The sequence below is a fragment of the Equus asinus genome, chromosome 15 (genome assembly GCF_041296235.1).
Source record: "Equus asinus isolate D_3611 breed Donkey chromosome 15, EquAss-T2T_v2, whole genome shotgun sequence".
Taxonomy (NCBI): Eukaryota; Metazoa; Chordata; class Mammalia; order Perissodactyla; family Equidae; genus Equus; species Equus asinus.
This window is the reverse complement of record NC_091804.1, coordinates 32,373,431-32,397,158: the sequence shown is the minus strand read 5'-3', so window position 1 is coordinate 32,397,158 and position 23,728 is coordinate 32,373,431. Positions and strand designations below refer to the sequence as shown.

The 23,728-nt window shown below is 39.2% G+C and overlaps 1 protein-coding gene and 1 pseudogene across 6 annotated transcripts in view; both read left to right on the top strand.

The window, feature by feature from the left end:
• CHD6 (chromodomain helicase DNA binding protein 6) overlaps positions 1–23,728 on the top strand; it is a 198,724-nt gene that overhangs the window by 96,638 nt on the left and 78,358 nt on the right. For 5 of the 6 annotated variants that reach the window (XM_044747841.2, XM_044747839.2, XM_070485938.1 and 2 more), the window contains 11 exons: positions 1,025–1,087; positions 1,908–1,966; positions 2,612–2,729; positions 7,737–7,823; positions 8,022–8,156; positions 12,321–12,442; positions 13,698–13,941; positions 15,153–15,329; positions 15,949–16,092; positions 19,134–19,389; positions 20,475–20,685. In XM_044747841.2, coding sequence (XP_044603776.1) covers positions 1,025–1,087; positions 1,908–1,966; positions 2,612–2,729; positions 7,737–7,823; positions 8,022–8,156; positions 12,321–12,442; positions 13,698–13,941; positions 15,153–15,329; positions 15,949–16,092; positions 19,134–19,389; positions 20,475–20,685 — 1,616 coding nt within the window. The remainder of the gene's footprint in view (positions 1–1,024; positions 1,088–1,907; positions 1,967–2,611; positions 2,730–7,736; positions 7,824–8,021; positions 8,157–12,320; positions 12,443–13,697; positions 13,942–15,152; positions 15,330–15,948; positions 16,093–19,133; positions 19,390–20,474; positions 20,686–23,728) is intronic. The other variant, XM_070485940.1, reaches the window with a different exon arrangement.
• LOC123277102 (small ribosomal subunit protein eS26 pseudogene) lies at positions 4,034–4,649 on the top strand (annotated as a pseudogene).

The window sequence follows — 23,728 nt, the reverse complement described above, 5'->3', positions numbered from 1 at the left end:
GACTGGTGACAGTGATACACAGCATCTTTCATCCTTTTGGGAAGTTCTGATCAGGAATCCAAATAGTTATTTTGAGAGTTACGGTGTTGTGATGAGTGTTCTTTTCATGTACTGTTCTAAGTCTCATATTGTGATAAATACTAGATCTGGAGAGGTCATATAGTGTGTATGAAACCCCTGAAATAAACCTGCTCAGATAAAACCCTACAAAGAACGCTAAACACAAGAGTGTTCTGACTCAGTTCATCCTTTTTAAAGTTGTTCGTTTTTAATGCAGTTTTTATTTTTTATCTAATAGTCTGTAGAAAGAGATTTCATGGAGATTGGGAGCCTAGAAATATTGATGTGTATCTAGAGTATGAAAGAAGGAATTAATTTTTTTTCAGTTGGGATTTGTATTCAAAGGATGATCAGTGAAACAAAAGCCATTTCCAGGTACAGAGGGGAAAGATGGTACAATTTAGTAGAGAGTAATTATACATTGCATTTGCATAGTGCTTACTGTCCCAAAAGCGTTTTCATATACCATTTTATCCTCCTAGTAACCTAGTGAGATATGTATTTTTAACTCCTATTTTAATAGATTTGGAAACTAAGAGGTGTTAATTGACTTGCCCAAAGTCAATAGCGGTAGGTTTTAGAATTGGGACCTCCTGATTCTAAGGCCCCCGGACTCTTTTATATAATGCCCTTCTGAAAATTTTATGCAGCAACATATAGGCAGTCTTTGCAGAGAAAGGAAGTTCAGGGACCAGTTTTAGTGATGGTAAAGGCAAATCTGAAATCAAGAATCTAAAAAGCAAATAACTTGTCTGCTCATGTGGGAGGAAAAAGTGATAGAGTTGTGCCCAGAGGTTAGAATGTTTGTGATCTTTTGATCGCTCTGTGAGCTGATAGGAGGGAGGCCTCGGTACTCAAAGTGAACTTTCAGATGAAGTAATATGTGTTGTAGTATTTCTTATAGAATGATTTCATGGATTCTGTGGTGCCAGTAATTTTCTTTCTTTTTAACCCTGGTCTCCAGGAGCCTCCAGAAGATGACGCAAACATCATTGAGAAGATCCTGGCATCTAAGACTGTCCAGGAGGTCGGTGGCTGATGTTTCTGGCTTTTTTATCACTAGCACAGATTATACCGTCTGTGAAGAGAGGGTTGGCTAGAGAACCTGAAATGGTCATTCTTGGCTGGAGTGAGAGCTAGGCAAGAACATTGTCTGACTAGTCAACACTTATTTTTATCCTCATGGAAAATTTTAAGACATAAAATCCTTAAGTATTTCAGTATAGCCCAAACTGATTTTTTTCTCCGTTGTGATCCTAGCAAAGGTATGTATCCCCTCATTGCTGTAGCGCATTGAAAGTCATCAGAGGGCCAAGAAGAAGAGATGGAAAGAGTTCTAATGAAAACACTGTGGGGTTTTTTTTCCTTTAGATATCTCAGGGCCATCCCAGAGATCCTGTAAGAGAAAGTTCCTGGAGTGAAAGAGTACGTTGGTGCCAATGAGAGCATAGTTCCATCTTTAAGTATTTAGGAAAGTAAACTTCCTTACTTTGAGAGTAAACACCTGTTGTTTTGAGGCGACAATTGGGGGATGCCAGGGATACATGTTTTCACTGCTGCACCAGGCTCTGGTCCTGAGAGCTCTCGAACCTTGGGCCAGTTTGCATTTATCAGCTGAATGCTGTCCCAGATTGGACCTTGGAAGTACACCAGGAAGATCATTTTTTAGCCTATAGCTAGCTGTGTATTCAGCCTTTGGAAAACCTGCTCCACAACTGTCAGAAAAAGACCTGGGGAAGTGAAAATATCCTCCAGAAATCTGTACTAAAACCAGGCAGAGTTTTCTTTTGGCATGTGAGGGTGATCTACGGGGATCTGGGCTGGTAACTGCTTGCTGTTGGTTACAGGTTCACCCGGGAGAACCCCCATTCGACCTGGAGCTATTCTACGTTAAGTATAGAAATTTGTACGTCTATTTAATGTATTTGGATTTTATGTGAATAAAACTTCTTTTCCCTTATCGCACCACTATCTTCCGTATTTTCCAAGAATGGCCCCTAAGGCATGACCTACAGCTCTTGATTGACTGAAGCTCACCTGAGGCATTAGTGCTCAGCTTTGGCTGCGCGTAGAGTCACCTGGAGAGTTTTTTAAAACTACTGAAGCCCTTGCTTCACTCAGACCAGTTGACTCAGACTGTAAGAGTAGGTCTCAAGGACTGATGTTTTTTAAAAATTCCCTGTGCTATTCTCATTTGCACCAGGGTGTAGCACCACTGCTCTATAGCCTGTACCTTTTCTCCCTCTTGCATTTTTCTTTCTTTGTCCGCTACCTGTTCACTTTCAGTAACATGTATTAATGATAGCCTGCATATGCCTGCCCTCCCTGTACTCTGAGCCAGTTTCTATAGAAGCTGCAGAGTGATCAGTTGCTTGGAATTGCTATATTGTTTTGTCTTCTGTTTTTGCCCTTAAGGACAAAGCTCTTCTAAGCCCGCTTGCCAACCACTCCACTGCTTCTGAGTTAAATGGTCACCTTGTTTACTGAAAAATTTTAAAGCTTGATGATTTGCTAGTTATGTGCTTATCTCATAATTTGTGTCTTTGGATAGTTCCTACTTACATTGTAAATGGGCCACAATGGAAGAGCTTGAAAAGGATCCTCGAATCGCACAGAAGATCAAGCGATTTAGAAATAAACAAGCCCAGATGAAGCACATTTTTACTGAGGTGAAGCAATATTTACTGACTAACTTGATCACTGCTTTCCTTGCAGTATTAAATACGGGGTTTAAGTTTCTTAAAATTGAAGTCCCATGCGGATTTATTTCTCAAGTCAAATTGCTAGGTGTGTGCACTGATGTGCAGCAAAGCTAGTCCAAATTTAAGCCAAAAAACACAGATTACCCACCAATGTATGAGGATCAAACCTTAGAAACTGACAACTCAGAAGAATGTGCATCTTGGTCAGAATACCTGTAAGTAACTAGGGCAAGAGCAATTCTTTCATTTCTTCCCCCTCCTCAACTAAGGGCTATTCCAAAAAGACTTAAAGTTTGAATGTAAAAAACAAAAACAAAGCAAAAATCTTAGAAAATAAATAAATTTATATAAACTTTCTAAGAATGGTACCTACAGCAAAAGGAAGGATTGATAGATTTGGATAGTAAACAAATCTGTATGGGGCTGGCCCCGTGGCCGAGTGGTTAAGTTCGCACACTCCGCTTCAGTGGCTCAGGGTTTCGCCAGTTTGAATCCTGGGCGCGGATGTGGCACCGCTCATCAGGCCACGCTGAAGCGGCATCCCACATGCCACAACTAGAAGGACTCACAACTAAAAATATGCAACTATGTACCGCGGGGGGCTTTGGGGAGAAAAGGAAAAATAAAATCTTTAAAAAAAAAAAACAACTGTAGTGTCTATACATTAGAAAACACCATGAATCTTAAAGTAAATAATTAGGAAATATGTATATACATTATGTACATAGACATATATATGTACATATCCTAATTATATACATGCACCCGTATGTACATGTCATACATATTTCTTATCCAGTATGGGAACTTTCCTATTGGTATTTACACACCCACACACACATATACATAGGACAAATAGCTTTACTGATAAGAAATGCTCTTATAACTCAATAAGACAAACACAAAAACCCCAAATAGAAATTAACAGGGAATTCAGAAAATAAGGGAAAGTTGTTCATTAACTATACAAAAATGTAGTCAAGTTCAGTAGTAGTCAAAGAAATGCATATTAAAATGGGAATCTTCTAGTTTTTACTCATCAGACATTTGAATGTTTTAAAAATATGTATCATCCGTTGCTGATGAGGGCATAGGGAAGAGACACCCTTGTACATCACTGGGTGGGAGCGTAACTTAGTATGACGTGTCAGAAGAGCAGTATGGCTGTAGACATTAAAAGTCTCAAAATGTGCCTATCCTTTGTCCCAGCAATTCTGATTCTGTCATTTAAGGAGACCATCAAGTCTTTGTGCAAAGACTTAGCTAGGATAAATAGTCGTTTATATTGGTGAAAAGTTGAAAACAAAATACTAGATAATAGACATTCGTTAAATTGTGATACATCACATAGAATGGAATGCTGTGCAGCTAGTAAAAATGATATTGGACCTCTCACGCCTGTGCTCTTAAGATGACCAAGAAAAGCAGGAACAGTGGTCATGCCAAAAAGAGCTGTGGCCACATGCAGTCTGTTCACTGCACCAGCTGTGCCCAATGCATGCCCAAGGACAAGGCCATTAAGAAGTTCATCATTCAAAACATAGTAGAGGCTGCAGTCATCAGGGACATTTCCAAAGCGAGTGTCTTCAACGTCTATGTGCTTCCCAAGCTCTGTGTGAAACTCCGTTACTGAGTGAGTTGTGCCATTCACGGCAGGGTAGGCAGGAATCGTTCTTGAGAAGCCCAGAAGGACTGAACACTCCCACCCCGATTTAGACCTGCAGGTGCTGCCCCACAACCTCTGCCAAAGTCTGTGTAATGAGCTAAGACCTTAAGGACTGAAGAAAAGCTGTCCTCTGGAAAAAAATGAAACGGAAATTGTAGTTAAAAAAATGATATTGGAGAAAAATTATTAATGACATAGAGTCTTAGTGTTATAAACTGCTGTTAGTTGAAAATGTCAGGCTCTTACAGTGCATGGGATAGTTCAGTTTTGGGGGATGCAGGAGAAAAGAAGCACCATAATACTGTAGAGAAAATGTCTTGAATGTACATGAAAATGCTGACATCATTTTCTCCAGCTGATGAGACCAGGGTAGTTTTTATTTTCTTAATTTTTAAACATGTAATCTTTCCATTTCATCCAGACAACTTTTGAAGAAAAGAGTCAATAAAAATTGTTCTTAAAATGTAGTCACAAATACTAGATCTTAAGAGTGTACACCGATGCCATCAAATTATGGTATATCAATTCATTATTCATGTTATACTCCTTTTCCTCAAGTGACAAAAAAATCCTTTTAGGATAATATCAATAAGCATTCTTGTGCCAATATGGGATCCTTCCTCTTTAGTCTTAACCTTTGACCCCAGCCCTCTCCATGATTGTTTTAAAGCCCATGAGAACTGTTTTTCATGGCCTTCCTCTAAGTGAATTAGAGAAAGACGGGGACGACTAGAATTGGAAAAACCATGTTGAAGCCCTATTGCATACTCTCCCTCTGTTCTTGGAACGTTTTATTCACACCTCTATTTTAGCAAGTATTTGCAATGTAGTAGCTTGTTTACATGTCTGTATCTTCCATTTTAAGCCCATGTCTTCCTCATATTTCCATCCCTGGCGCTAGGCACAGGATCAGTGCTCAGTAATTATTTGACTGCCCAGGTGGAGGGGGAGAGTTTGCCTTAGGCAAGGGTTTGCCTCCTCCAAACCCTTTAGTGCTTCCCATTTCCTTGAAATAAAGTCCAGACTCCTTAATAGAGCCTGCGAAGCCCTGTGTGTTTAGTTTCTGATTTATTCCCAAAGAAGTGATTTTTCCTTGGTTGGGAATAGAGAGAGGATGTATTAGGATGTTAGGGTGTATAGAATAATGTAACAGCAGTTCATACTCTTGTGGGAAGGAAAGGCTTTTGAGAAGATTGGAGGACATCATGAAATTAAGGAGGGGTAATAGTGGGAAGTAGTTCCTATAACGCTGTCTTCGATCTTGAGCTATTTAACATTTTAATTAATAACTTAGATAAATAATATTCTTATGAGATAAATAATAATTTTGAATAGAGCTACTTCATATCTATTATTTCCAACTGCTTTATGAGGTAGCCAGGGCACATGTGAATGAGACTGAGACTCAAAAGAGGCTGTGAGTTCCCACACATCACACAGCGGGGGGAAGGCCTTCTGACTTTAAGTCCTTACTCCTTCTGAAAACCAGACCCACGCTGGGAGAATAAATGACAAAGTTCATGTTTACCTGGACAAGCTAGGATGAATGGAATATAATGTTAATTAATAAATGTAATGTCTTACATTTGTGTTTTTTAAATCTTTACAATTTAGGAGTGGAGAAAATGATGGATAGCAGTTCTAGGGAGAAAAGATATTGCCAATTTAATCGCAAGTTTACTGTGAGCGAAGAGTAGGGTCTGGCTGCTTAAAAAGTAGCACTAATCCTAGACTGCACCAGTAGAACAGGCCTGCTCTGCTCTGCTCCTTCATTCCTAAGTGTTGTGTTCACTCCGGTACCAGCATTCAGTGAGGGACTTTGCAAAACCTGAGGGCAGCTGCAGGAGGACTAGCATAGCTGAGCAATTGAGACAAAGATGGAAAGCGAACAGCACAGTGCTAGGAGCCTGGAGCCAAACTACCCCTCTACTCCCACCCCCCACCCCCACAGCTGAGTGGCCTTGGACCAATTGCATAAGCTCCTTCAGATTCAGTATCTTCATCAATGTAAAGCAGAACTCATCATAGTATCAACCTCACAGAAGACCTAGGAGGACTAAATGACTCAGTGTTTATAGAAGTGCTTAGCATGGTACCTGGCCCGTAGTCACTATTCCGTAAATATTGGCTCTCTGTGTCATTAAGGGATCAGGAAACATGGCATCCAAGGAAGAGTTGAACCCCTGGGGTTAACACAGATAGGGAGGGGGTTATTGAAGAGCCAACACAGAGGAGAGAATCAATGTGGTACTGCTGCTATAGAGGGAGTAGTTCATATCAATAAGTCACAGTTACAGGAAGGCAATTAGGCTGTAATTTGATAGAAATAATGATAAAGATCGTGATGCTGCTACTGTGCAGGCAGAGGTAAAGCTGTCTTGGCAGTGGGTCAGGTCTTAGCAGTAAATTCCTGAATGTGGGAATAATGGAATCTGAGTGTGGGTTTGCCAGAGATGCTATAAAATGTATTCCTGTGTTGATTAGAAGATAAAATACCTAAAGTACCTTCCAGCCTAAAGGACAATAAGAACATTTCAGTGGTTCAGAAGGAGAGCTTCTGGGTAAAAAAGACCTGGGTAATTGTTCCAGTTCACACAGGTCTGTGACCTTGGTCACATTACTTGTTTAATCTCTCTGAATCATTTTCTCATCTGTAAAGTAATTATAGCACCTACTCCATAAAGTAGTTTTAAGATGTAAATGAAAGCACTTAGCATAACTCTGGATATACACTAATATCACTAAATGTTGCCTATTATTGTTTTGTTAGTACACTTTTTTTGAAGCATAATGTACATAAAGGTAAACATATCCTAAAGGTACAGCTCAATGAATTTTTACAAAATAAACACAACTGTGTAACCACCACCTCGATCAGGAAATAGAACATTATCAGTACCCCTGGAAGCTCCCCCTCATAGCTGCTTCCAATGTTAGCTATTGTTGTTGGTATTACAAAGAAAAAGAAACTGAGTTTCCAAGGGTGATGTTTGGAACAAAAAGCAGTAAGAAAAAGGGAGTCTCTCTGGTGCTCATTTTTGTGCAGTACTGTGATGACCAACAGGAAAGTCTTATGCGGCCGTGGTACAGCCTGTCAGATGTGGTTGATTCCTTTAAGTTTAGTCATGGAGAGCAGGATTTGGGGACAGTGAAGAAATGTCTGTGAGGTGATTTTATTTTCAAGCAAAGCCTTTCATTATGTGTTTCCTGCTAGGAGCCAGAGTAGGGGGCACTTAAAGATAAAACACTGGATGTTGGGTTTCAGGGAACAGGGACCCTTCTTGACTCTCCTCCTCTGTTTGCATTAGCCTGATGAAGACTTGTTCAACCCAGACTATGTAGAAGTTGATCGCATCTTGGAGGTGGCCCACACCAAGGATGCAGAAACAGGAGAGGTGGGTGTTCTGCTGTTTTGACTCTCCTGAAGTGTCTTCCCCTCTTAGCACATATTTTCTTGTTTGTTAACATGTGGTCTTTGTTCTCACGGCATTCATGTGTTGTATTGTAGGGTGGTTTTTCAGAGGTCAGCCACACTGTGATGGACTCCTTTAATCTAGTAGAAAGAACCTAAGTTTCTCTCCTGTTTCCACCAGGAGGTGACGCATTACCTGGTAAAGTGGTGCTCACTACCTTACGAAGAAAGCACGTGGGAGCTAGAGGAAGACGTGGATCCTGCAAAAGTTAAAGAATTCGAATCTCTTCAAGTTCTTCCTGAAATTAAGCACGTGGTAATGTATCCATATCTCTGTTTGGCACCTCTTGTTACACGTAACTTTACGAGCTTGGCAACCCTGGATGTGCTCCTATGTGATTTCTTTGATATCCTACTGTTGGCCACCCCCCATTGAACCTGCATTTGAGGGTGTTTTTCTCCCTGAATTAAGGTTTGTTAGCACTCACATCATCTTTAGGTCTGGGCTCTATTTTGATGTATGTGACATTTAAGAAGCTTGGATATGAGCTTAGATATCTTGGTGTCAGAAGGTAGAGGGTATAAGAAATGCCTGGCATGGAAAGAAGCTCAGTAAGTTGTCAGTATCTTTCCTGTTTCCTATATCTTATCACTTGCTCTATTAGTGATCTCTTTTCTTTGTCTTTATCCTTTGGCTTTAGTCAACTGGAATATTCTTTTGGGGAGGGGGGTGGTGAGGAGTATTCACTTTGAGCTAACATCTGTTGCCAGTCTTCCTCTTTTTTTGCTTGAGGAAGATTAGCCCTGAGCTAACATCTGTGCCAGTCTTCCTCTATTTTGTATGTGAGTTGCTGCCACAGCATGGCTTGACAAGTGGTGTAGGTCCATGCCTGGGTCCAAACCTGCAAACTCAGACCGCCAAAGCAGAATGTGCTAGACTTAACCACTATGCCACAGGCCAGCCCCTAGAATATTCTTAAGGAGAAGAGCTGTTTAGCTATAGATCCCTGGGACTTTGCAGAGAAAACATAGATTTTCAATATGTGTTTGTTGAATTGGTGTGTTTTTCTCACTCTGGATTATTACTACCAAAGTGCAGAAATGTCCCAGGGTACCTGACAAGTAGTTGTACATAGCATATCACCAATTAAAAGGAGGTAGAATTTGGATAGAGCCTGGTTAAGATGTAGCTCACTTGGGAAGAGGATCAGAGTTGTTAAAGAATATGGCTGTAGGCTAGAATGTTTCTATTAAAAAAAAAATCACCATTTTTATAAGAAAAACTCTTATCCAGTTCCTTGTTAGTATTCTTTGTTGTTTTTACATCACTGGAAAATTAGGACTCAGAAGACAAGGCCTTGACATTTGAGTCCAATCAAAAGCCACATTTGTGGTTTTTTTTTTTCCTGGCATATGAAGTGTATAGAGGTATCTTGAGATGCAGAGCTGTGATTAGAAACCTACACAGTTTATAGTGTCTCGTCTACATGATTGATTAATAAATTTCTCTTTGCTACCTCCTCCTATATCCACTTCTTAACTGTTGTCTGTTTTGTTTTTTTGAGGAAGATTAGCCCTGAGCTAACATGCATTACCAATCCTCCTCTTTTTTGCTGAGGAAGAGTGGCCCTGAACTAACATCTGTGCCCATCTTCCTCTACTTTATATGTGGGACGCCTGCCACAGCGTGGCTTGATAAGTGGTACATAGGTCTGCGCCCTGGATCCGAACCGGTGAACCCCGGGCCCCCAAAGCGGAGTGTACAAACTTAACTGCTGTTCCACCAGGCCAGCCCCAACTGTTGTCTATTTTTAATTCAATTTGTCAGTCATTTATTAAGCATCTGCTGTAGGTTGATTCCTGTGTGAGATGCTATGAGAACGAAGGTACAGGCCCTGCCCTAGGAGCTCACAATCGAATTCAACGAAGATGTGTGCATGTGGACCGATAGAGCAGCAGGCCAATTGGAGTGTGTGGCACAATGCAGAGACAAACCAGGATGGGAACAGAGAGTAGAGAGAGTGTCATTCTGAAGCTGATTCTAAGTTATCAACTAGCAGTAATCAGGATTCTCACTCTCTCAGCCTAAATCCCACTTACTTCCTCAGACTGACTGCATGAATTTGGCAAGAATATGAATTCTGATATGGCCTAGTGTTTTCAGGCCGTTTCACTTTTCCATTGCTTCTGTGCTGTTGTGCTGCTGCCGTCCTCATCTCTCAATGAACCATGGTATCATTTCACACGTGTCTCTTTTTATTTCTAATTTATTTGTTCTCTCATTTAAATACACATTTTGAAATTTTATCTCAAAAATTCTCAATTGGAATGGTAGCTAAAAATATAGTTAAAGCCATCTTTTTATATGTTAAAAAAAGGGCTGACTCCAAATGGTACTTTCCTGAATAATTTTTTTTTTTACAGGATTTTATTCTGGGCTTTGAAGTTTAGAGATGACTCTACCAGTCTTGATGAATAGGACATTCTCTATCTAAAAGCTTTTTGGTAAAAGTTGGTTACTTATAGGTAAAATATAGAATTTTGAGAAAGCAAGAAATAAAGAGTGTCGCTAATGATTGTGCAAATAGAGAAGCAGTCGCAAGACCCACCCTGGGGACTCCAAGAATCAATTCTCCCCTTTTAAATTTGACTAAGTAGCCATTGATATTTGTGGAGCCCTGGGGTAGGTGGTTTCCTGTAGTCTATACCACTAAGGAGCCAGTCAGACTAGGCATCAGAAACTTCAGCTGATTTCAGGTCTTATGCTTAGGTGGCTGAAACTTTTGGCTGACCTAAAAGGTGTAGTGCTGGGGAAGGAGGGGAAACCTGGAGGAATGACCAGCGTAGAGAACAATGCCTCTCCGTCTAGAGTGCTGCAAAGACAGCAAATTACAAGTCTGTAGTGAGGTTCCATCCTACAATATCTACAGTGCTAAAAGTGAGCGCTTAAGTTGCTAGAGATGAGGAACATTCCGGAAAGTCTCCCCATGATATCTAGTAGAATAGGGAAGAATGCCCACTAAATGAGTTCCATGCACTTCAGGCTGACTGATTCCTGTAGATTAAGAAGAATGTAATTTCTTTAAGGAAACAGAGCAGGAAAGTTTATATGGGAATATCTTTGCTTAAAAGCTTAATCTTTAAAATTAATTTTTTTGACATAAATTATTTTCTTCTTTATTTCTAAAAACACCTATACCTATGTGCTGGTAATAATATTTAACAGAGTCCTATTTCAAAGGGCTTAGACTAACTACAACTGTAGTAATTTTGTAGGTAAGCTGTGATACGTGTTCTGAAAGACCATGGGCAGATTGCACTTATCTCCAAGCATCGGTGATTATATTTGGGAATATTTGATTAAATTGCACATGGAGGTGGCTTAGTTTTAGGTAATAACATGTTTCAAGTGTACACTTTGTTGTAGTACTGAAGAGTATAAAATTGCTGTTTAAAAAAAGCTACAATCTCAAAATGCTTATTTATAATTACAGGCATAGCTAAGAATTTTTTATTTTTAAGACCCTGGGGTTCAATTTAGGGACTCACTTTGTCTATAAGGAAAATAACCAAATCTGTGTTCAAATAATATGAAACCTAAACAAACAAAATTTTTGGATGGAAAGGCCCAATACCTAAAGATTTAAATTTTCCCCAGATTAATTGAAATTCTAGTGGCATTTTAAGAGAACTTGACAAATTGATTCTAAAGTTATACAGAATAGTAAAGAGGATAGAATAGCCAAAACATTTTTAAAAAATAATTCCCCATCACATATAAAGGTATAGTAATTAGAAAGTATGGTTTTATTGCAGTAGTAGATAGTCCAGTGGAACAGAATGAGGAATCTAGATATAGCTGTGTGGATATATTGGAGCTGAGTATATGATAAACATGGCATTTCATTATCAGTAGAGAAAAGATCGATTATGCTTAAAAGTTGGTGTTTCATATGGAAAAATAAAGCAGTAAGACTGCTATTATGTTTATGGCAAATTTAAGGAATTTGCAATTTTGATTATCCAGGCTTTTGATAATACTGACTCTAGAAGCTAGTCAACAAAGTATTTGACTCACTGTACTCTCCTGAGCTGATACCACAGGCAAAGAAATATCAAAAAGAAAATCTGTCTATAGAAACCAAAAAACATGACTAATACTGGCTTGTAAGGAAATTAAAAAATAAATGGGAGTGACATCTAAGAGACTAGTGAAACAGTGTAACACTTAAGATTTTAGGTGGGTCTGTTTCTCTTCATTAATTACTTGCAAATTTATAGAGGTGTTCTTAGTTTCATCTGCTGAAATCTAGAAATATGAGGCCTACACATTAGTCAGAAGAGAGTAACTGCAGCCTGAAGCCAGCTTTATGACCATGTTTGAGATTTACCACCTTTCCCATTATCCTGTGTCCTTCTCCATGTTATGCTCCAGAAACGTCATTCTCTATGTGTTGTGCTCTCTACTTTCCTCCACTAGGAGCGGCCTGCTTCTGACTCCTGGCAGAAACTCGAGAAGTCTCGCGAGTATAAGAACAGTAACCAGCTTCGGGAGTACCAGCTGGAGGGGATGAACTGGCTTCTTTTTAACTGGTATAATAGGTGAGGAACCAGAGCTAGGCCTGTCTTCATGGATCACTTTTTACCAAATGCTTCTACCTGGAGGTAGATCGTTGCCGTAGCCTGGAGAGCTTGGAGTAGCAGTAGCAGATATGAGAGTGCAGCACAGCCATCGATTTAGGGTGGTAATCTTTGCACATTAGTCATACCAGGACTTTATTTTTATGTCAGATGTTTCTCCAACAAAAAGGAATGATCTTTAGACATCACTGACTTTATGCTTTTCTTTTTCTTTGCTAGTCCAGCCAAAAGATTAGGCTCAACCTGGGTTAAATAAAACTCAAAAGATCCTTTAAAACTATTTTCTATCTCTAAGGTTTTAGCAAGAAGATGGCTCTAAAAGGGGAAGGGATCTGTATTCCAGCCCCAACTCTGCTGCTGATTTGTAAGCCATGGGTGTTCTGAACTTGCACTGTAACACTCAGTTTTGCACTCTTTGCGCTGTAGTTTCTGTCAGAATCTAGATGAAACAGATAATATTTGAGAAAGATGGGTTGAGATTTTCTTAACATTCTAGAATGTGCCCTAGACTAGTATTGATTTTAAACACACCATGTTATAGTGGAAAACACCCTGAGGAGGGATTCTGGAAACCTGTGTTCCAGCATAGTCTCTGCGACTTTTTCATTATGTGACTCAGAGCACAGCTCACTCAACCTTTTCAGGTCTTAGGTTGCCCATCTGCACAGTGAGAAGTGAGAGCGGTGGGGGCCACACCCCTTCGAGTGTTCCAGTTCTGTGCAATCTGTGATTCTGGATCACCAGAAGAGACCAGTGTCTTTACTCTGATGAGGCATTTATTATGTGGGTTAAAAGTTTATTCTTTGGTAACACAAATGATAGATAATGAGAACCATGTAACTTACTATCTTTTTATTTTTGCCTTGGCTTCCATGAAGTTTGTCAGGTACAGAAACTGGCTTAGCTTTGAGGCATATCTTTTTCCTCCTTGTCTCATTGTTATTTTAATTTTTAGTATTTTAAGTTTATATTTAAAGGGCCCTATTTCATATATTTTCTTGTAACTTGCCATGCTTCCTTTTTGGAAGTAGGCAGGGTATGGATGATAATAATAATAATAATAAAAACTCAGTTGCATCTCTGGGAAGTGCTGATAAGGCCTTCACTGATGACTTTACAGTCAAGCTGTGCTTCTGAAGTATCTCTTTAGTTATAACCGAGTTCTTCCTCTTTCCTATAGTGATGATGAATTATCTGTATTTCTTACTCTCTGCAGAAAAAACTGTATTTTGGCTGATGAGATGGGCCTAGGGAAAACCATCCAGTCCATCACATTCCTTTCAGAAATATTCCTCAGGGGAATCCATGGCCCTTTCCTCATCATTGCCCCTCTCTCCACCATCACTAACTGGGAGCGGGAGTTCCGCACATGGACAGAGATGAACGCAATTGTGTACCACGGCAGCCAGATCAGCAGGCAGATGATCCAGCAGTATGAAATGGTGTACAGAGATGCACAGGTGAGCCTTCCACGAATCACAAAGACCCAGTGACAGCTGATGTCATGGTTCAGAGGAGCCTTTCTGTCACTTGTCTTCAGGAGTTTTAATGTCCTGCACCTTGGGTTACTGTTGACTGACTTTGTAGAGTCTTATGTTTATAGAGGCAGACTTCTTGCTCTTCCCTGGTAGTTTAATTTATGATAAAACACAAAATAGTAAGGCATGCTTCCACTATCTGAGATATACCAAAGGCTGTTTTTAGGATACTGAAAGCTTGGCTTCTTGGTTGGCTTAGAAGTTGCTGTTACATGCAGAAGATTTTATATGAATTGTAATGTGCTCAGTGAAGAAAGTGAGCAGAATTAGTGTGCAGAGGATGGGTTTCCAGCCAAGGAGTTTGGAGAGGAAGTTAACAGATTGGACAGGGTTAGATAAGAAAAAACAAGATTCAAATTGTTAAAAGTTCAACAGAATCTTTTTTTTAAGTTTTTGTTAAGTGTAATCACTTTGCTGAGTATGCCTGTATGCTTGTCCTGGGCACTGGTTTTTGTAATTAAGCAAGATGGAAATTAAATGAATCCAGTCAGAGGAAAGCCACTGCTCTCTCCAGGGGTTTCATAGACAGCAGAAGGAGACACTTGGAAGAAATTCAAGATGTTCTCTAACGTGATGCAGCTCTGCTCTTTAATTGTGGTGGCAACACTACGACAGGCTAAAGACAAAGCTATGTCCTGCCTGGTAGCACTTGTCCCAGGTGAATCAGGATCATTACTTTGAATCTGTGCTGGAAACCAAGTTACTAACATGAAATTAATTATATCTGAAAAATAACAAAGAAGGTGTCCTTGGGCATTCAAGCTGTGCGTGGTTTAGACTGATTCCTGGCTGGGAATGTGTGAATCAACACCCATGTGCTTTCCTTATCATAGCAATTAATAAGTAAAAAGCTTCCTTGCTGTGCCTTCCGTGCTGCTTATCTGTCTCACCTTTGTGAGGGCACGTGCTCTCTTGCTTCTGTTTCACTGATGTAATGAGGTCTCTTCTCTTATCTAAATAGCTGGTTCATTCTTATATTCTCTCTTTTCTCAAATGAGGACGAGCAGTGCTTATTGGCTTCTCACCTAGGTCCTAGCATTTGTATTGCTACCTCCTCTAATCCAGCTGGTAACCCATTAGCAGAATTCTGTAGCCGTGGTGTAAAGCTTTGCCTTTGGTTGTGTCATCCTCAGGGAAATCCCCTTTCAGGAGTCTTCAAGTTCCATGTTGTCATCACAACATTTGAGATGATCCTGGCAGACTGCCCAGAGCTGAAAAAGATTCACTGGAGCTGTGTGATAATTGATGAAGCCCACAGATTGAAGAATAGGAACTGCAAACTTCTGGAGGGTTTAAAGCTCATGGCCCTGGTGAGAGTTAGCAAGCTCTTTACATAAACACAGGGTCCTTCTATTCACTATGGAGGAAGCATTCTTTAGCTATTTTGCATGTAGCTTACTTGTGCATAGTCTGTTTACTCTAGATTTTCTTTTTGCCCTGTATAGCTGTGGTAGTGTAGGAATCAAATGTTTTTTGTTATGAACTAGGTCAACAATTTGACCTTTACCACAGACTGATTCCCAAAGGGACCCAGGGGAATCTTAAGTTCCATGAAATTTGTGACCTGGAAGTGTAAGTTTTGGCTTGATTCCAGGTTCCTGAATGATCTGGAACAAAGATCGTGGCCTTTTAACATGCTGCCTTGGCACAGTGCCTGGTATGTGGTGGGTAGACACTGAGTAATATCGAATGAGTGAATGAATGGTTGCTTTAACTAATATGAAATTGCTGCTGGAATCAGTGATGTGAAAGGAAAGTTGATCTGTTTATTGACTGTACCCCCATGAAATGTGGGCATCCTGTCTTTTCATAAAAGCAAAACAGAATTGCCGCAAATTGAGCACAGCATGCCCTGGCTTCATTTTCCCACCAAAACGTAGTGTTTTGGTATCTGAAACTCTATTCATCATGTACTGTTAATTTGTGCAGGAACACAAAGTGCTGCTCACTGGGACGCCCTTGCAGAACTCTGTGGAGGAGCTCTTCAGTTTGCTCAATTTTCTGGAGCCATCACAATTTCCTTCAGAGACTGCCTTCTTGGAGGAGTTTGGAGATCTGAAAACAGAGGAACAGGTAAGTAGGGGCCTGAAGGATTGAGGAGATAATCTAGACAGTGTGATGGTTACCTTCACCATCAAGGAAAGAGCAAGTCACTGTGGGGACAGGAGTTAGCAAGTTCTCACATCACTGGTAAAATGAGCATTACCTCCTTTATTTGTTTTTTGTTTATGTTGAGGAGGGTAAGCTGATAATTAGCAGTTCTTATTACTCCAAAGGATAAATGAATCATCATCCAAAATATCTTAGGTTAACATAACAGGCCTCTTGCCTTCACTCATCTCACATGTAAGTTCACTGAGTTTGCTTGTAGCTCTGGCCTCAGGAGCCAGGGTGCTTTCTTCTGTTTCCGTCATCCTTCCTCCTACATAATCTGCAACATGTTCCCAAGCTTATTTTCTTGAGTACAATAAAATACACAGATAGTGAGGAAAAGAAGGCAGTCATTTACTTAGAGTAGTTGGTAAGTCCAGTTTTGTGCAAATCCCCTAAATTTCCTTAGTTTTCAAAGATCTAGTCCTGAGTCTAGCTTATTGGACTCAAAGGTGATTCAAAACAACCAGTATTAATGAATATCTATCTGCTATGAGTAGAAATCTCTACTAGGGATTACTGAAATAAGCCAGACAAGTTTAAATGCCATATGAGGAACAAGTAATAGAATTGGGGACTTTAAAGGAGAGAACGATCACATCTGTTCTGGAATCAGGAAGGACTTCATGAAGAGTACAGTTTAAAGAGTGTACCTACACAAACCTGGGTAGTATGGCCTACTACACATCTAGGCTATATGGTACTAATCTTATGGGACTGCTGTCATAGATGTGGTCCATCGTTGACCAAAACGTCATTATGCAGTGCATGACTGTATTTTGTGTAGGAAATAAACTCAGCATAATCAGCAGTGGGGAATCATCTGGTAGAGCTGGAAGCAGGGTGGATGAATTATGGAGTATGAGTCCAGAGGGATTTAGGATTATATTGTGGGAAGATCTTGAAAGACATGTTGAAGAATTGGGTATGTATTAGAGAAGCAGTGCAAGGTGTTGATTGCAGGAATGACAAAGATAGTTCTGTTAAATTTGTCTAGCAGTAGCGTGAGGGTGGGTTGGGGCAGAGAATCTGGGGACTGAGAAGGTTTGGGAAGTTTGCTAACAGATGTCAAGAGTACACTGTTCCAATCTGTTTGTTTCTACTTCTGTGGTAGGTCAGGCTTTGACAGCAGTGAGTAATCAAATTTAATTCCACTTCTCTACAATTGCAGTATCTATTGTTCCTTCAACAGCCAGCTCCAACCCTCTCTCCATTTTTGGACCATTAGAAATGCATCCTCTTCTCCCATTGCACTTATTTTGTGGTATGCATTTTTTCTTCTTCCTAGACAATGACCTCCTTGAGGACAAGGCCCACATCTTCTCCAAAGTTGTGTTTGTTGTATTGACCAGCACAGTGTCTGGCATATAATATTCTCTAAATGATTCAAGGTATGAACCAAGTGAAAGGCAAAAGCTGAACCCAGCATGTGGCAGATTGGCATTTGTCCCTGTCTTTAACAACTAGCTGTATCTTTTCTCTTTGGGTTCTTATCTGGTAATTCCTATTCATTTGGGGGATTAGATTCCTTAAAATCAAGAGCTCATAAATGGGTTAGATTTAAGATTGAGGTTAGTTAGGAGAAAACTACAAAAATGGCATCAAATGTCAATATTTTAAATCACAGTAAATGAAAAAGTTCTAGAAAGGATCTGTTTCCAAAGTAAAAAATATTCATCATCGTTTAAAACCTGCTCCAGTAAGTGACTCTTCTAAGTCACTCTCTGTAATCATTTCGTATTTCTTCATGAAGCAGTAGCATAGCACACAGCTTATTTCTGCAGACTCTACTCGTTTTAAGATTTTTCAACAGCCCTTTATGACTTGAAACCTGATCTTTTGCATTTGCTTTCCCCCTTAGTTTATTTTCCCACCAGGATTAATCTTATTGGTATCTTGTTGTAGCTCAGGGTTAACTCAGGTGCCTTGACTTTGAAGCCCTTCTCTGTCATTGTCTTCTTGGGAAAAGGAGCAAGTCACCTTGTCAGTGCAGTCAAGTGAGTAGAGATCTGCTGTCAGGACCTGGCTGTTAGAAGAAGAGAGAAATCATAGCAAAGAATATTATCAGGCTCAAAGTGCCCCTGATGTGACAGCTTGCATGATGGAATGAGAGATGTCACCTTACAACATTAACTCTCTACATACTGCTACCCTGAAACGTGTTTGCTGCTGCTATTATTTGAAGGTGAAGGAGGAACCTGTTTCCAGATTTCCTCTACTTCTTTTTGTTTATTGAGATGTAATTGACATGTAACGTTATGTTAGTTTCAGATGGACAAGATAACAATTCAATGTATGTATGTTATGAAGTGATCACTACAGGAAGTCTGGTTGACCTCCATCACTGTGCATAATTAGAAATTGTTTTCCTAGTGATGAGAACTTTTAAGATCTACTCTCTTAGCAGCTTTCAAATATATAGTACCGTATTATTAACTATAGTCACCATGCTGTACATTACATTCTCAGGACTTATTTATTTTATAACTGGAAGTGTGTACCTTTTGACCACCTCCTTCCATTTCGCCCACTCCCAGATTGCCTCTACTTCTTACTTTGTTCTCTCATCATCTAAGTCTTCCCTTTGTAATATGTCACTTGTACCTCCTAGTGTGGCTTAAAATAGTCTGGTAATTACTGCACATGTGTACATGTTAGAGAGTGAGGTTTGTTTTCTCCATCCTAGAGAATAGCTACTGTCTTTTGTATCTTTCTCCCTTTATATCTTGTAAGCTGGCCACGTAGGCTCTCAGTAATTACTTATGAATTAAAACCAGATCCTTTTTTCTCTTTCAGTCCTGTTATAAACTCCCCATGTTCAGGGATCAGTCACAATCTTTCATTTAGTCTGCTGCCACAGTGCCATGATTAGATGCTGAAGAGATAGTAGTGAAGGTTGGAATACCCCAGTAATCATTAAATCAGGACTGAGGCAGGTGAACAGGTCTCATTTTCCTGAACAGGTGAAGAAATTGCAATCTATCCTAAAACCAATGATGCTTCGGCGGCTGAAAGATGATGTGGAAAAGAACCTTGCTCCCAAACAAGAGACGATTATTGAAGTAGAGCTGACCAATATCCAGAAAAAGTACTACCGGGCCATCCTGGAGAAGAACTTTTCCTTCCTGTCCAAGGGGGCAAATCAGCACAACATGCCCAACCTCATCAATACCATGATGGAGCTGAGAAAGTGCTGTAACCATCCCTACCTGATCAACGGTGAGTGCAAGAGGCAGGGGCAAGTCAGGGCTGGCATCTGCCCTGCCAAAAGCTAATGGTAATCAGTGATCTTACATGTTGAGTTCCCATTAAATGCTAGGATGTACATATTCTCACTTTTCACAGAGTATTAAAGTGAGGTTCTAGGAGGTTGATGGATCTGCCTAAGCAGTCTAGCTAGCGAGTACAAAGAGCCAAGTTTTGAACCTCCCGGTACCGATGCTGCCTGTCAGAGGATGGCTATCACCCATCAGTCTACTGTCCTTTATGTCTTGGCAATCTAGTCCATACTTTTCACTTGGGGAGAGGGAACTATGTTACTTAGTTGAATAAATGATCATGTGGCAATGAGATTAAAACTCCAGATAAATTTGTAGTTAACTGTACTAATTAGAGAAGCTATCAGGAGCTTTCTTTTTTTTTTTTTAAAAGATTGGCACGTGAGCTAACAACTGTTGCCAATCTTCTTTTTTTTTTCTTTCCTGCTTTTTTCTCCCCAAATCCCCTCAGTACGTAGTTGTATATTCTAGTTGTGGGTCCCTCTAGTTGTGGCATGTGGGACGCCGCCTCAATAATGGCCTAATGAGTGGTGCCATGTCCACACCCAGGATCCGAACCCTGGGCTGCCAAAGTGGAACGTGCAAACTTAACCACTCGGTCACGGGGCTGGCCTCTAAGGAGATTTCTTTACACTAAAACTTTTTGATAAATTTTTAAATCAAAATGTGGCTTGGATTTACTTACAGCTTATCTTTGTGGCATCAAGAGGTGTGTCTTCCTGTCAACTTTCTGTGCAGGTTTCTTTCCTTGCACAAGTCAGCCTAGGACTTGACATCTCAAATCCTTTCTCTACGTAGTGAGACTTCCCAGGAAAGCAAACACCTGGGTTCTCTGCATGATGGCCCTGCTACTTGCAGAGCCCTCTGCTGAGGGCACAGACCAGCAATGCACACACAGCATTGCCTCATTGGACTGTTGGTCCAGGACCTAAGAATTCACTTCATTTTTCCTAGGATCTGTAAAGCAGAGAGCAACTTTTACCTTATAGTTTGTTCAAGGAATAGTTTTGTTCCATTCCTTTTTAGGGGCAGAGGAGAAAATTCTAGAAGATTTCCGAAAAACCCACAGCCCTGATGCCCCGGACTTTCAGCTGCAGGCCATGATTCAGGCAGCAGGGAAGCTGGTACTGATTGATAAACTGCTCCCTAAGCTGATTGCAGGTGGCCACAAAGTACTCATCTTCTCCCAGATGGTGCGCTGTCTCGATATCCTGGAAGATTATCTCATCCAGAGAAGGTGAGACTTATTCAAAGCTGTACCTCAGATGCTAAGGGCAGTTCCCTTTCTTTGATACCTTTTTGATTTACTGAAAAATTATGCTTTAACAACAACAAAGCATTCCAAAATGGAGGAAAGGAATCTCCTCTTAAAGAATGGCTAACATTCAGAGTTAAATCTTATGGCCAGGTATACCCAAGTTTAATTATCTGGAGTGAATTTCATTGCTTAAAAAAAAATTCTGTGTATTTATTTCTATTTGCTTTAGTTGGAAAAAACAATTCAAATAGCATTAAAGAAGGATAAGAAAATAATGTATTTACTTTTTTCTTTTGCATAATAATTATGAGAGAAATACATCCTGGAAAGCATCACTATATTAAATGTCGAAAAGAGCATAATCTGACAACTTGCAGAAAAAGAATTTGGGGATATTTTATGTCCTTTCTCAGCAAACCTTCTAAGGTTTTATGATACACTGGCCATGGCATCCCAATTTATTTTCTTGTTCATACTCCTCTAATTCCTTGAACCTAAATTCCATTGCTCATGCAGGTAAAAAGCCTGTGGTGTTATGTGGGTTATTTGGATTCTGTGTGGGTACTACATTTGTTAAATAGTACACTGTACCTTACATGTCCAGTCATTGGGATACATTAATGATCTGAAGATAATAAATGAGTTTTTAAAAAAATCACTCAGTGATAAAGACTTTTCAAGATCATAGAAACCATTAGCCCTAGGCATTGCTAATTTTAAAGGAAATCTTTGTTTTCATATAGTAAAATCATAGCAGATCTCTGTTTTAACTATTCTTATCCTTGAAGATTCTGTTTGCCAATATAACATGTAATTTCTAAAAAGAGTATTAAAGGAAATGACAATTTAACTATGGGATATGCTGACATTTAATGTTACATAAATGATTCTCCAAAATTGGTTTAGACAGTAGAATTTCTCAGAGCCCTATAGTGGAGATTTTTATGTGAAGAATTCCTGAGACTTGTATTATTTTTCTATTTGAGAAAGCTATAATTAATAATCAAAACTAGTAAAGCAGCTTGATATTTTATGAATTCACTAGATTAGGAACCCATTGTTAGAAGACTTGCTTCTTATAAATATGTTATCATCCTCTTCAAAATATATACAACTTCGAGTTTGCAGGTTTTTTTAAAGACCCCACCACAATAAGTAACAGTGAAATAACAGAGTTTTGCTACAGACAGATGTCTTTGTTTAGCTTCTTTTAATGCTGTTTTTCCTTATTTATTCCTCATTTTGTTTCCAAATTGCTTAAATATTATAGTTTCTCTTGAATATGGACACACCTGCCCAAAGCCTGCATTCATAGTTGAGTGTTTATCTTTTTAGGCTTTTATCCTTTGTGCATAGATGTATTTAATTTTTTTATTTGTTTGAATTGGACCATATTCTACATTCTATTTTGTAACTCACATTTTTATTTAATGTTATGAATTTTTTTCTTTACTTCTCTACAACGTAATTTTGATGATCTGCATGACAGTCTGTCCTAAAGTTTGTTTCCAGTTTTGCAGCATTTTAAGGTACTCTGAATATCCTTTTATATTCATTCATTGTGAATGTTTCCACTTACTTCCTTAGGATAGATTTTGACACAAATTTTTTTTTTTAAGATTGGCCCTGAGCTAACATCTGTGCCAGTCTTCCTCTATTTTGTGTGTGGGATGCTGCCACAGCCTGGCTTGATGAGCAGTGTGTAGGTCCACACCCTAGATCCGAACCCACAAACCCTGGGCCGCTGAAGCAGAGCACGGGAACATAACCACTACATCACTGGGCTGGCCCCCTTGATACACGTTTTTTGAAATATTTGACACATGTTTCCAAAACACCTTCTGGAAAGATATTTTTACTTATATGCCCTTCAACAGTACATGAGAATGCTTTTTTCCCCATACTCTGAACAATACTATTTTTGCCTCTTAATATTTCCTAATTCAATAAGTCAAAATTATGGTCTGTTGTTTTAATTTGCATTTCTGATTATTAATGACCATGAGTATTTTTTCATATGTTAGCTGTATATAGTTCCTTTTTTGTGAATTGCTTGTTCGTGTTCTTTCTCCATTTTCTGTTGCTCTTTGCCTTTTGGTTTGTTAATTGATAAGAATTGTTTTGAATATGGTGAAGTATTTGAATACAGTGCAAATACTTCCCCAGTGTTTTTGACTTTTCGTTTATAGGTATGGGTTTTTGTTTATTTTATTTTTGGGAGTTTTAAGTTTTTTAATAGTCAAATACATGAGTCTTAAAACAGTTTTAAGTAAACTTAAATGCTTATTATGCTTAAATTTAAGCTTAAATTAGTGTGCTTAAAAAGTCTTCCCCACCCCCCAACCATGCAATCATATAAATATTCTGAAGTATTTTCATTCTTTTATGGTTTCTTCACCCCAACTGCATCCATCAGGGCTCTTCTGGCTATAATATCATCATTATTTTCTGTTTTTAATTTAGTTTTTATTTTCATCAGAGTTATACATGCACATAATTAAAGAGCCAAATTATTCTGTTATACTTATGAAAAATTGCATTTCCTAATTCACCCCCACGCATATTTCCCACCCTCCAATAAAATTACTTTAAACTCCTTATACTATTTCTTTTGACATTTATAGCTATGTCTAAATAATGTTAGTAGTTGTAATTTCTTGATTTTTTTCCAGTTCTAGTTATTATATGTCCTCACTATGGAAGATGAGCATTTATCTTCTTTCACTTGCCCTCGTAGTCACCACATATGCAACTTGCTGTCCTCTCATTTTCCCAACATGCCGTGTAATCCTTAGGCTAAATTAGCAGTCAGTGTTTCTTATGATTTCTGTAAATGCTAAGTTACAGTGCAGCCGTGTAGTGTGCTGTTTAGTATTTCGTACTTGCACAATTTTTTTCCCTGAAGCTAAAAATTATCTTTTTATTTGATTCTTATTTTTCTATGTACATATTACAATTCAGCTCCAAAATTTGCCCTGGTTGTTTAAATCTCCTCTTGTTGTGTTCAAGCGCATCAGTTTCA